Raw genomic sequence first — 14,062 nt, 5'->3', positions numbered from 1 at the left:
TAAAAAACACTGTCAAGAATGTCAAAGACAATCCACAAAATGGAAGAAGATACTTGCAAATCATGTATCTGATAAGGGGCTTGTATTCAGAATATACAAAAAAACTCCAATAACTCAATCATAAACAAAACAGGTAATCCAAACAGGCAAAGGATTTGAAAACCATTTCTCCAAAGGAGAGATACAAATGGCCAATGAGCACGTGAAAAGACGCTCAACATCATAAGTCATTAGGAAAATGCAAGTCAAAATGATATGGAGATAGTACTTCATACTAATTAGGACAGGTAAAAAAAATTTTTTTAAACAAGACAAAGAATAACAAGTTTGGAGAAGGAATCAGAACTTGGAATGCTTATACATTGTTGGTGGAACCCTCATACAAAGTGGTATGGCCACTTTCAAAACAGTTTAACAATTCCTCAAAGTGTTAAATATAGAGTTACCATATGACCCAGCAGTTCCACTCCAGGTATATACCAAGATAACTGAAAATATATATCCATATAAAAACTTGACACAAATATTCATAGTAGCATTTTTCATAATAGTGCAAATAATCCAAATGTCTACTGACTGACAGTAAACTGTGGTATATCCATACAATGCAATATTATTCTGAAGTAAAAGCAATTGGAGTACTGATAAATATTACAACATGGATAAACTTTGAAGACATGCTAACTGAAAGAAGTCAATCATAAAAAAAACATTCTATATGATTCCATTGGTATGAAAAGTTCAGAAAGGGTAAACCAATACAAGACTGGGTAGATCAGAGGTTGCCGGGGAGAGGGGAGAGGGCCAATGGGAGTGAATGCCAGTGGGTATAGGATTTCTTTCTGGAATGATGATGATTTTCTAAAATTGATCATGGTGTTACATGCACGACCCTGAATATACTAGAAGTCATTAAATGTATACTTTAAATGAGTGAATTGTATGATACGTGAATTTCATCTCAATAAGACTGTTAAAAAACTGTGCAGATGGGAGTTCATCACAACTATTCTTTGAGGCATCACCAATGAATTATTCTGTAGCAATACAGATAACAGAGTTTGAGTTGTCCTCATTTTCTAACCTTTGACGAAACCTTTATTTTCTTTTACATGGGAGGAAAATCCTTGCAAAATGGTTACTGGGGAGAATGGGTTCTCATCCATGAAAAAAGGTGAAGAAAGATGCCAGAGTGGCCAGTGTGTTTGATGAGACTCCCCTTCTTGCTTAAGCCCATTCCAGTCAGGTTTTCGGCTCTGCCCCTCCACGATGACCGCTCATCACCGAAGGCAACGGTGATGATATCGAGCTGTCATTGGCTTGACATATTTAGCAGCATTTGACACAGCTGATGACTTCCTCCACCCTGATTCATTTTCTTGACGTGGCTCCCAGACACTCCATTACTGTAGGTTTTTTGGGTTTTTTTTTAAACTCTCTCAATGGTTTCCCCTCTCAGTCTCTCTGTGTAATTCCCACCCTTTCCCCTGACATCTTAATAGTGTAGGCGCCCAGGTTTTAGTCCTTGTTTCTTTACTTCTGTTCTTTTGGTGCTCACCGACTGCAATTGCACCGCATCTCATGGCTTCGCAGGTAGTCTGTGCAACTGATGACATCTAAACTCCTAACCCCAGCCAGACCTCTTTGCTGAATTCCAGGCTCATACATCCGACTACCTGTCCAGCATCTTTCTGTGGCTGTCTAATGGCATCTCCAGCGCAACACTTTCAAAACCAGACTCCTGATCATTCATCCCAAATCTGCTCTATCCACAGTTGTCATCTCTGTGGGTGGCAACTTCATCTGTGCAGTTACTTAGGCAAAACTCTCTTTTTCTCTACTACTCTGTATGTAATTCATCTGCCAATCTTGTTGCTTCTGCATTCAAAATATCTTCAGGATCTTACCTCTTTTTACCACTTCCGCTGCTACCCCTCCAGTCTAAGGCATCCTCAAGTCTCACCTGCATTCCTGTAATAACTTCTGAACGAGTCTCCCTGCTTCTACCCTAGCTCCTGAACTGTCCATTCTTAACATAACACCCTTTAAAACATAGATCATGTCACTTCTCAGCTCAAAATCCTGCACTTCCCATTTCCTCAGAGTACAAGCCAGCACTTCTTACAATGGATGATGAGCCAGGCATGATATCCCATTCAACCCTATCATATCTGTGACTCGAATCCTCCTCCTCTCCCTCTTTGCTGCCCCTTGTCCAGCCACGCTGGCCTCCTTGGGTTTCCTGAACCCACCATGCATGCTCCTGCCTTAGGGGCTTTGTTCGCGCCTTTTTCTCTAATAGGAATCCTCTTCCCCCAGATATTCCCCTGGCTAAGTCCCTCACCTTAAATCTTTCCTCAAATATTATCCAGGGGATTTACCCAGACCACACTCTTTAAAATAGCGCTCTGTTTCCCTCAACACTGCTCCCCATTCCTCTTAATTTTTTTCTGCATAACCTGTCACCTTCTAATATACTTCACATTTGGCTTACTTATTATAGTTATTATTTATTTTGTGTTACCCTGACAAAGTACCATGGCAGCAAAGATTTTTGTCTGTTTACTTCACCGATATAACATGGGTGCCTAGCACAGTACCTAGGACACAGTAAATGCTCAATAAACATTTGTTAAATAAGTGCATGAGTAAAATTAAAGGTTTATTATTAAAGGTTTATTAAGAGGAGAATGTCTAAATAAAATATAGCATATTTATATAATGGCATATTACACAACGAATAGAGGGAAGGCACTAGATTTATATGTATAAACATAAGATTACAAAAACATACTGCGGTGTGAAAAAAGAAAATTCCAACAAAGTACTACAATGTGACATCACTTATATATTTTCTAAAAATCCACATAAATAACCATATTATATGTTGTTCACAGAATTATACACAAAAACAAGTACGAAAAACTGGCTAGACGGATATACATCAAATCCAAGACTCTGGTTGCTGGGGACAGAGAAAAGGAGAGAGCAAAGGGAGGAGGCAGGGACAAGTATTTAAGGGTCTCTCAGCTTTATGGTTATTTTTCAATACAAGGAGGTCAAGCAAATGTAGCAAAATGTTAACAATATTCATCCTTGGTGTTGGGAACATGTATGTTTGTTATGTTTTATGAATTTTAAAAATTTTTCTAAAATATTCAATTAATAAAAACAATACAGAATAGTATGATTCAAAAAGATATAGCTGCTAGGTATCAATTAAATCCATTTAAGCAATTAACTGGCTTAGTAAATACTAGATCAAATGTTTAAGATGCCCTCAGTGTCTCTTAGAATTTTACTATTTCCCATAAATGCTATCTTCCCAGGAGTCAGGTCCTGTAAGTTTTGGTTAGTACACCTGGAGAACTGTCCAGACTCACCAATTCCCAATTACCATTTCCTCTCAGAAATTAGCAATTTCATGCTGAGTTATTTTTATTAGACTCTTATCATGCCTAATGTCAAACCCTCCTCACAGCAACCTCGTTTGGGGATCTGATTTTAATTAAAAGAGCTCTGTTATCAATGACAAACCCTTCAGCTGGTCTGCCTCCTGTCAGTCCTGTGTTCACCAGCGAACATCCCTCTGTATATATGTGGATTTTTCTATACCTTTTCTTACCCCTATATTTCCAAAGCTGAAAAAATAACTTCCATCAGTCTACTCTTGACTCAAAAGTCACCTCCATCTAAATTATGTTGCTTATTTTGTATATGTGTGCACATATGTATTTTTTATCTATAACATTATATTAGTCAGCTTTCTCTAGACTATGCTGGGTAACAAATAACCCCAAATATAAGTGGCTTACAGCAATGGTTTCTTTCTCATTCACATTAGGTATTGGCAGTTGTAGGCTGACTCTGACTCTGCTTTATACACTTTCTCATTCCAGGATGCAAACTGAAGTATTCCCGTTTGGAACATGTTATTCTCAAATTAGAAGGAAAAAGAGCAAGAGAGTCAGTACATGGAACAGCTAGTAAAGATCCTAAATGAGCATGGTATACATCATACCCACTCACTTTCCATTGACTAAAGCAAGTCACATGGACAAGGCCAACAGCAGGGAATGCGGGCGGGGGGGTGGGCGCGGGATAGATGCTTCTCCCAGAGGAAGCATTGTCAGTCACATGGTCATGGGTGAGGACACAGAATCCTCATACACTGGGGTTAGCAAGCTGCCCTCACAGGTGAAATGTGCCCTGTGGATTGTTTTTGTTCAGCTCATGCACTAACAATGGTTTTTACACAGTTTAGGGTTAGTAAAATTTTTAAAAAGAGAGAGAGAAGGATAAGGTGAAAGAGGAGGAGGGGGGGGAAGAAGAGGTGGTGATGGGGGTGGCAGTGGCAGAGACCACATGTGCCTTGCAAAGCCAAAAATACTTGCTATTTTGCCTTTATAGAAAAAACTTGCTGATCCCTGCTCTTACAGGAAATGAACATAAAAAATTAGGAACAATAACAATCTACCACAAGCACCTCCTCAAAATTAGCTAACTTGAGGAAGGATAAGAGAGCTATCCTATACAGAACTTGATGGGAGTTTTTTGTTTTGTTTTGTTTTGTTTTAGTAAAATCTACCTCTTCAGTAAGTTTTTATTTTAAATTTCTATGTGGGCATATCTGATAACCCCAGGAATTCCAGGCTAACAAAATAATGAAGGCTTTTTGGATTATATGAACATTAAAAACTTCTGTTCATCAAAGGATACAAGCAACAAAGCATTAAAAACAACCCAGGAGATGGGAGAAAACAATGAACTAGAACTCCAGACAAAAAACCAACCACCTGGTTAAAAAATGGGAAAAAAACTTGAACAGACATTACTCCAATGAAGCAGCAGAAATGGCCAACAAGCATACAAAAAGATGCTCAACATCAGTATTCACGTGAGAAATGCAAATTAAAACTATACTTCTTTGAATGTTTGACAGCAAAGTCTCAAAGCATTTTATTTTTAAGTATAAAGAGAGGCACTGTCATTAATTCAACGTCCGCCCTCCCCTCTGCCCATCTTCTAATTCCACTCCACCCCCAGACAAATCGCGGAGCCTGGGTTGGGGGCACTGTGTGCATAGGAGGGTGGGACGAGAGGAAGTTATCATTTGCCATGAATTATAGATCATGTTATTTATACAACCCATTATAGACATAAAAAGGGGTTCAGCGAGCTTGAGTAACTTGACCAGTGTGTCAAAAGAAGAGGTCACAGTGAGATTCAGGCCAACAATATCTGGCCTCGAAGCCTGTACTCTCTCTACTCTGAGAGCAAAAAAAAAAAATCTCTTCTCGAAAATAAATTAAGACATGACCTAAGTCTGTGGCCCAGGAGGGAGGAGGTGCTCATCAAGTCACACAGGATCATAGACCTAGGAAAAAAAGTGGTACTACCTGGGAACTTCCTAGAGAAGGAAACAACAAGAGGAGTCTAGTTACATAATAATCTTCCTAACTCTTTCTCATTTGTGCCATGGGCCCGTTTAGATCCTTTGTCTCTTCCTAGAAACTTGGGAGATGATGCCAGTTTTCCAAAGAGATCCCTCAAGTCTTCCAATCTATTGGATGCTTGTTCGCTGCCTTTTGAATATGAGTTGAATGTATAACTGTTGCTGGTAGCCTAAGAACTTTGAGAGGTCAACAAATATGTTTGTACTCAAATATGCTCCAATATTATTAGGATCAGTGAAAACACATGAGACTCTCTGTCCAAGTTTAGGCCATGGTGTTGCACCTCTAAGAGAAGGGACAGTGGGTCAGGTACAACTTTTGTTTGTGTTCAGTGAGCCAAGACTCATGTAGTCAGTCCTGTGGGTCTTCATTCTGAAACTGATTCCCCCATAGCTCCCTTTCCTTTATTATTACTGATTTTCATTTCCTGGGAAACAAAATGTAACTCTCATTAGACAATGAGGCCACATTCCAAAGTCGCAGGTTCCACTCTTCCTCCCTCGACTCTTCCCTGGACTGCCTGGACCCTCTGAAATATAATGTCTATGGTCGAAACTGTCCTTTGCTCCAAGCCTTGGCAGAGAGCCATGCCCAAAGCTACGAACTCCAGCTTTTATCTTCCATCTGCAGGGTGATTCATTGGAAGGAAAGTAACAGCTAAAGATGTGGAGACACACACCTCAGAGACAGCTGTGGGAATCAGATTGGATCTGCTCTCAAGCCCGCTGGAAATAAAAGACCATTGACTTTGGCATTGGGATGAAAACCTCTGCCAAACACACACATAGACCCCCCCCCCCCCGCCCCACACACATACACACACACACACCTTTCACAGGAGACGCTCTGTAAAATTCCCCACATATGGCAAACATATTTTAGGGGAAGCACCATGACTAGAGGCCAGAGGGAGAGAAAGAAAAAGAAAATAATGAGAAAAATCTTCAATAAGCCTAAATTGTTCCAGTCAGACTGCTGAGAAAGAATGCAAAGGATTGGAGATGAAAATTATTGGTAAAATCAGCATTATAACATAGCTAAATTCTTTCCCTACTTCAGATGTTACTAGAACTTACTCTGAAGTACCACAATAGCACCTGGGGAACTAGCCTTTACATTTAGCTGTAAGTACTTTGCTTAACACAATGAATATACATGAAAATAGCACATTCGGTAGAATGAAAAAATTCTCTAATTTACAATTTCAAATATTCTTCATTTTACTTGTAAATAATTGTGGGGAGGGGATGCAAGTATAACTAATTCTAACTGGCAGTGGCTCCCAACACTCTAATTGTTTTCTAAATTGCTATTTTCTCCGTGACATATCTAATGATCAATTAAAGGCACAGTGGATTTCCCAACAGAAAAGAACAAAAACCTTGTTAAAATGTAAACAACTGATCTCTACATGATCTGTTTGAAAACTGATTTATCAAATTTTCTAAAAATAAAACCAGAAAAAAAAAAGACTCCAGTTTCTGCTTTAAGGAATTATTGGCGAAAGTTAATCAGATCATCTGAAGGAACACAAAATAATCTGGTGATAAAAAGCTGTGCAGTGGAAGGAACACCAGCCCGGTGCTCCCAGGGGCCTCATTCTGAAGGCTCTCTGAAACTGGGCTTAGATTTTCACCCTGAGGGTGGCAGAGAGGTGCCCCACATTTTAAGTAGAAAGATGATGGAGGCGACAGTGTGGAAAATGGGCTTTCAGTTTCTGGGACTGGCGCAGGAGTAAACGTGTGACTTAATTGTCCAGGCAAGAAATTATGACGGCCCTGAGGTCAGCTCTGGCTCTGCACCGCCCCTCTGCCATGACCCCTGAGGCAAAGGCATGGTGGGGCCCCGAATAAGGTTCTCTCCCAGGAATGTACCTTCCGGAAGTGGTACCTTGGAAAGGAAAAAAAAAGGACTGGATCTGCCACCTACAAGCTATGTGACCTCAGGTAGCTAATTAGGAATATATATTTGTTAAGCATTTTACTAAGTACCAGATACCTCTCAGAGATGGATTTTCTAATTTATTTAATCTTTTCATACCCTAATTTATTCATCCTAAAATGACTTTTATACTTGGCTTTTTAAATGATAATCAAGTCAAGGTCCATGTACTACATTTGATTATGGATCCTAAGTGTCTCATTTTTTTTAATGCTTTTTGATTTGTTGATCATGTCTTATTTCCTATAAAATAACTTGTGTGGAAGAACTCCTCTTCCTCCTCCTCTTCCATGGCTAAATGCAGCTTTACGGCCATGCTAAAGGGAGGGTGTCTAAGTGCTCTGGGCTCTAGACACACACAGTTTCTGTTCACAGTATTAACGTGGTGATGAGCAACTACGTGGGATGGTGGTTTACAGTCACTAAATTTCAGCCAACCCACACTAGTGCAAAAAGGAAGCAACAAAAAATTAAGGTCTATTTCATGTTCAAAAGAGCTAATTTTATAGCAAATAAAAAAAAAAACACCTGGTCAACATATCAAAGACATATCAACATACCAAAAAAGTGGTAGCATAAAAATCAAAGTTTTTAATTTTTTTAAACACAGAAAAATCAATTTTATAGGAAATAAGACATGATCAACAAATCAAAAAGCATTAAAAAAAAATGAGACACTTAGGATCCATAATCAAATGTAATACATGGACCTTGACTTGATTATCATTTAAAAAGCCAAGTATAAAGGTCATTTTGGGAGAATCCGCATAATTTGAATATGAACTGGGTATTAGAAGATAAGTGGAATTATCAACTTTGTTAGGCATGGTGACAGTATTATGGTTATGTAAGAAAATTTCCTTGGCTTATAGAGAGGCACACTGAACTGCTTAGGGAATGAAATGCCTTGATATGTGGTATCTGCTTTCAAATACTCTAACAAAGAAAACAACAATCATCAGATAAATCACAGAATGTTCATAAGTGAAGGGAATAGAGCATATTATTCTCCATTTTTGTCTCTATCTATAATTATAATTTTCTTTATTAACTATTTACAAAGGAAAGAAAACCTCATAAAGTATCCAGTCCATCCACTGAGTTGTGATAAGGTTGGCTGCCCCTATTACGTAAGTGGATGGCCCACACCAAGCACGTCTTGAGATCAGAAAGACACCTGAGAAGTCAGTCTTCCGTTCTGTCTTTGGGGGATACATTGTAGAGTGTGGGCTGATAAGCACCTCCCTCAAATTTTAATGGCAAGTTATCAGGACTCTCCCAAGGGAGCTGAAGGCAGGGATGGGAGTGGAATCCTGAGATGGTTCAGAGTTGCACGCAGGCCCCTCAAGAACCCCAACTCTCTGGCCTAGGCCCACAACCACTGTGGGAACCAATGAGCTCACTGTGTACCATAAAAAAAAAAAAATCAAAGGTGAATTTTATTATTCCTCACTTACAAGGGAATTCTTACAAAGTCTCCATATTGCGGGTTACTCTTTCAATTACCATTCTGAACAACTAAGTGCTATGTGGAAGAAGATACCTCAGTTATTGCAAATATTAAATGTTTATGGAGGTCACTGCCAAAAATCCTTTTAAAGGAGAAAAAATGTATAATATGGTAGTCATTCCTGGGGGTGACTCAATGTGCTCAATGTGCAAGTATTGGATGTGGTTGTAAATAAGCATTTAATTTTATTATTATTTTTTTAAATCTTCACCTGAGGATATGTTTTTAGAGAGAGGAAGGGAGAAAGAGACAGACGGAGAGAAACATCAATGTGAGAGAGACACATCGATCAGTTGCCTCCCATGCATGCCCAGACTGGGAATCAAACATGCAACCTAGGTATGTGCCCTGACCCGGGGATCGAACATGCAACCTTTTGGTTCATGGGACAACACTCCAACCGAGCCACTAGGCCAGGACAATAAGTGTTAAAATTTGAAGGTCACTTAAAAAAACAAACTGGCCAGTGGTTACTTTGTGGAGATAAAGCATTTTCATCTGCAAGAAGTATAGAAATAAATACTGGCAATACAATTTTACTGGGAATACAATTTTTAGAAACAGTATCACATAAGGATCAAAAGAACACTTGTATCAAAAAAAGCTCAAATGGGCTGAAGGTGATGTGCTTTGGAAAATCCATTACGTGACTCAAAAAGTGGCTCTAATGATGACCAGCACTGTAATGTCAGAGATGGATGTGAACAGCTTGAGTAAACATTGTTTCATAAAATATGAGAGGCACATTCCTTTCAGAGAGAAGGAGGTGGTTCTTCAAGGTAGACAACCAAGAGGGCGAGAGATCTGGGGACCACTAGTTTGAAGAAGATAAAACCTGTGGAGTAAGGATGGTGCAAAAAAAGGTCTCCAAGCATTTGAAGAGCAGTCATGTGGAAAACAGAGTTGATTTATTATTATTTTTGAGAGCAGAGGTTAAGTTAATGGACGGAAATTATAGAGAGAGAGACAGGTGTTTGCTCTATATAAGTAAGTAGCTTATAACAATTAGATCTGTCCAAGATCGAATTTGAAAAGCCATGTGTAAATAAAGGCTTCCTGACCAACTCTAAGGAAGGAAATTGAAGCAAATTAGCTTTATGGTCATTTTAGTATTTAGATTTTATTCTTATATTGAATTATCTCCAAGCTGGCAATAAGTTTAACTTGTTTTGTTTATTTTTAAGATTTTATTTACTTATTTTTAGAGAGGGCGAAGGGAGGCAGAAGAACATCAATGTACGGTTATTTCTCCCACACCTCCTACTGGGGACCTGGACTGCAACCCAGGCATGTGTCCTGGCTAGGAATCGAACCAGCGACCCTTTGGTTCGCAGGCCGGCACTTAATCCACTGAGCCACACCAGCCAGGACCAAGTTTAACTTGTGATAACCAATTTATTTTGGAAGATACTCTCCATTTATTATATCTTTTTTAAATGGTGCCTCTGTGTGAATCATTATGTTAGGCTCTGTGGGTGATAAAGTATACATAAAAATAATAGTTGTCCGAAGCTAATGATCAAGGAAGGAGATATACACATGTATAACACATGCCGCATGTGTATACATGTTAACATGTGTAACATACCATTCCTTGGCCGGGGCTGTCACAAGGTTAAAGTAGATGTGTAATGAGGGCATGATCCAATGAACATTTTCTCCTTTTTGCTAGGGAGTCTCTTAAGGGCCCTGTCCCGAGTCCAGGCCATCTGCCTGTCCAAGAGTAAACGGACTCACCCATCGTGAAAGTATGAGTCAAACATTTTGGCTTTCTTCTGAAGCCTTTCTTGGCTTGGGCTCAAGTCACTGGACTTTGCCTTCCAATTTCCCAACCAGTTCTCTCACATCTTTTTAAAAGCTATTATACAAAGAATGAACAATGGGACTTATCCAATAGGCCTTCTAAATGCAATATCCAATAAAGCAACACTGGAGTCACGTAACACCATTGGTCACTAAATCCTGTCCTTGATCCCCAGGAGATTAGGCAACAATATGAAGTCATCAGTTTGAATGCAACCCAGTACGGAAAACCTTCCAGGGTTGCAAGTACTGGTGGGACACAACTTTTGGTATACAAAGCACTACACACTTTCTACGTATAGTGGGAGGGAAAATGAAAAGTACTACTGTGTTATAAAGATACTTAAATGAATACAAGGAAAACATTAAAATGAAACAATCACATGGGTTGAAATCACCCTTGAACAATTTTTTTTTTAATTGGAGATAGGTAAAGCATTCAAAATTTTCCTCAAAAAGTCTGAAAATAAAAGTCTTTTTGGTTCTAACTGAGCAGCTGACCTGAGATTGTTGGAAAAGGATGCTCTTCTCTGGATTTATGCCGCAGGCAAGAAGGGCTGCGGTCATGTCCAAGATGCTCTGCCGCAAGGTGGCTGGGTCTTGGGGGACGGTGAGGGAGTGTAGGTCAACGATGCTGTACAGCACGGAGCCAGGCTCGTCCTGCAAACTCACCCAGCTCTCGATGGCTCCCAGGTAATTGCCGAGGTGAGGGATTCCTGTAGGCTGGATGCCCGAGAACACTCGTCTCACGGCATCTTTCTGGAACAGAGGAAAACACAGACATTTTCTTCTGAGGGAGAATCCATGAATCCTAGGTCCACATGACCACACCTACCATGGCTAGTCCTATTTTTTTAAGCTGCAGTCTGACAGTCCTCATTCTTAAGCATTTGCTTTGTGCCTACTCTGTGCAAAGCATGGGGTTAAGTGCTCTTCGGGGCAGAAAATGATATTCAAAATGTGGGGGTTTTTGCACTTAAAAACTTATACAAAGACATAAAGAACAGGTCTGCATCCTCAAGAGAATGCGATCTCATTGGGGACAGAGACTATGTTTAGGAAAAGATAAGTAGCAGTACACTGTGGCGATGTGACCTTGATCAGTTTGGAAAGATAAATGGGGGGTAGCGGGGTACTGGCGGGAGTTCCCGGGGGGAAAGATGCCTGTGGGCCCACGGGTCAGTGCGGAAGACTTCAGACACAGAATCAAACTGCACTGGAGAGTAAAAGGACCTCAAGGGCTTTTCCTGTGATTTCATTCATTTTTAAATTAAGGCGATAAAGGCTACTATTTATTTAATTCAGTTTTCTTTAAATATAATTGCTGATATAATTATCTGCAATATCATATAATTACCTAAGTATATATTAAGTATAGTTAGTTACATAATTAATATAATTAAGTGTGCAGGATCTTGGGCTAGAAATTTGGAAACCTACATTCTATTTCAAATATTGCCTCTTGATAAAGTCACTTAACCTTTTCACGCTTCAGTTTCCTTTCATGCTTTCAGTTTCCTTTTGATAAGTCATATTTGGTTTTTTATTTCTTCAAAAGGAGTTGTATAATTTTTTAAAATTATACAGAAAATGCGTCATTATAATGGCAGCCATAATTTACGGAACAACCACTTCATTGCAGACATTTATGCTCAGTGCTTTATATGATGTATTTAATCCTTATAATTCCCAATACAGTTGGAATCTTACTACCTCCCATTTGCAGGAGAAACCTGAGGCTCACAGATATTAATAGGTTGCCCACGGTCACACAAGTGAGTGGTGGAATGGGGATTTCAAGCCAGGAATCACCGGCTTCAAAGCCCCATGTGTTCCTTCCACCAGCTACCATGTTTTGCACGGACACCATCTATTAAGACTTTATTACATTCACTGTATTAATTCTGCAACTTTTCTGTAGATTGGAAATTTTTCAAAAAAATTTACGGGGAAAAAGAGACTATTCTAACACATATATCACTGTGTACCATGTGCCAAGTTTCTCTAGTGTACACACCTAAAAGTAGAAATTCTGGGGTCATAAGGTATGCATATGTATCTTCAACTGTACTACAGTGTGCTGAGCTGTTCCCAGCTATGTAACAATTTGCAGTTTCTACCATGGATTCCTGTTGCTTCACATCCTCAACACTTTGCCAGCATTGTATTTTTAGCTGATTTGAGTGGATATGAGGTAGAATCTCATTATGGCTTAGATGCATTTCTGTGATTATTAAAGAAGTTGAGAACTCGCATGCTATTGTCTACTTTTACTTCCTCCTCTGCGGTGAGCCTATTCAAGTTATTTTGCCTACTTTTGTCAGATTGGATGGTCTTTTTATTGATTTAAGAACTTTTATATATTCTGGATACTAATATTTTGTCAATTACACATGTGTTCAATATACTCTCTCATTGTGAGGCTATCTGTCTTCTTTATGTTATCTTTTGATGAGGAGATGTTCTTTATTTTACCAAATACATAATTTTTGACTGCAGGTTTTTATGTCATAGAAAAAAATCTTTCAGTACCCTGAGGTCATGAAGATACATGTGCACACACACAGGGGTAGGCAAAAGTAGGTTTACAGTTGTGAGGATGCAAAACAGTTTATTCTTGAATTATTATTTATTAATTATTATATTATTTATACAAACAACTGTAAACCTACTTTCCTCCCTGTATATACTTTTATAAAGCATACGTATGTGCATGTGTGTATGCTTTAAACTTCTATCTTTCACACTTAAATCAGTATCCATTTAGAGTTTTTTGCATATGGCATAAACGAGGCATCCAATTTCTTTTCTTTTTTTCCCATGTAGAAACCTAATTGTTTCAGCACCACGCAGGGCAGATTCTTTTCCCACTGCTAAGGAAGGCTACTTCTGTCATCAATCAGGTACCTCCGTATGTTTGGGTCTGCATCCGGTTTTTCTATTCTGCCCCACTGGCCCATCTGCCTATCACTGCACCGGTATCACAGATGCTTTTTAGTCAACCTTGGGACCCAGTGGAAGAAGGCTTTTCACCTCCTTCTTCTTCAGGAGCACTTACCCATCCTTGGCCCTTTACATATCTCAATACATTTTAGATTCATCTTGTCAAGTTCTAAGAGAAAAAAAATGTTGGGCTTTTTGGTCAAGATTACATTGAGTCTACAGATTGCTTTGAGGAGAACCGACATTTTTATAACATCGGGTCCTCCAATCCAGGAAATCATATAACATATGAGTACATAATGTAAAACACAGTGACTGTAGTTGATAACACTGTGTTGTATAATTGACATTTGCTTAGAGACCAGAAGTTAAACGTTCTCTCTCTCACACACACACATACACCCATAAA

The 14,062-nt window shown here is 39.1% G+C and overlaps 1 protein-coding gene across 2 annotated transcripts in view; it reads right to left on the bottom strand.

Moving 5' to 3' along the window:
• The window catches only part of WARS2 (tryptophanyl tRNA synthetase 2, mitochondrial), a 76,140-nt gene that overhangs the window by 25,937 nt on the left and 36,141 nt on the right, over positions 1 to 14,062 (bottom strand). The window contains exon 2 of one of the 2 annotated variants that reach the window (XM_054564766.1): positions 11,212 to 11,469. The exons of the other annotated variant lie outside the window; for it this stretch is intronic. Within the exon in view, the coding sequence (XP_054420741.1) occupies positions 11,212 to 11,469 (258 nt within the window). The remainder of the gene's footprint in view (positions 1 to 11,211; positions 11,470 to 14,062) is intronic. 2 annotated transcript variants of the gene reach the window in all.

This window comes from Pteronotus mesoamericanus, unplaced genomic scaffold (genome assembly GCF_021234165.1).
Source record: "Pteronotus mesoamericanus isolate MK-2021 breed Mesoamerican mustached bat unplaced genomic scaffold, CSHL_Meso_final scaffold_99, whole genome shotgun sequence".
NCBI lineage: Eukaryota > Metazoa > Chordata > Mammalia > Chiroptera > Mormoopidae > Pteronotus > Pteronotus mesoamericanus.
This window is presented reverse-complemented; position numbering and strand designations above follow the sequence as displayed.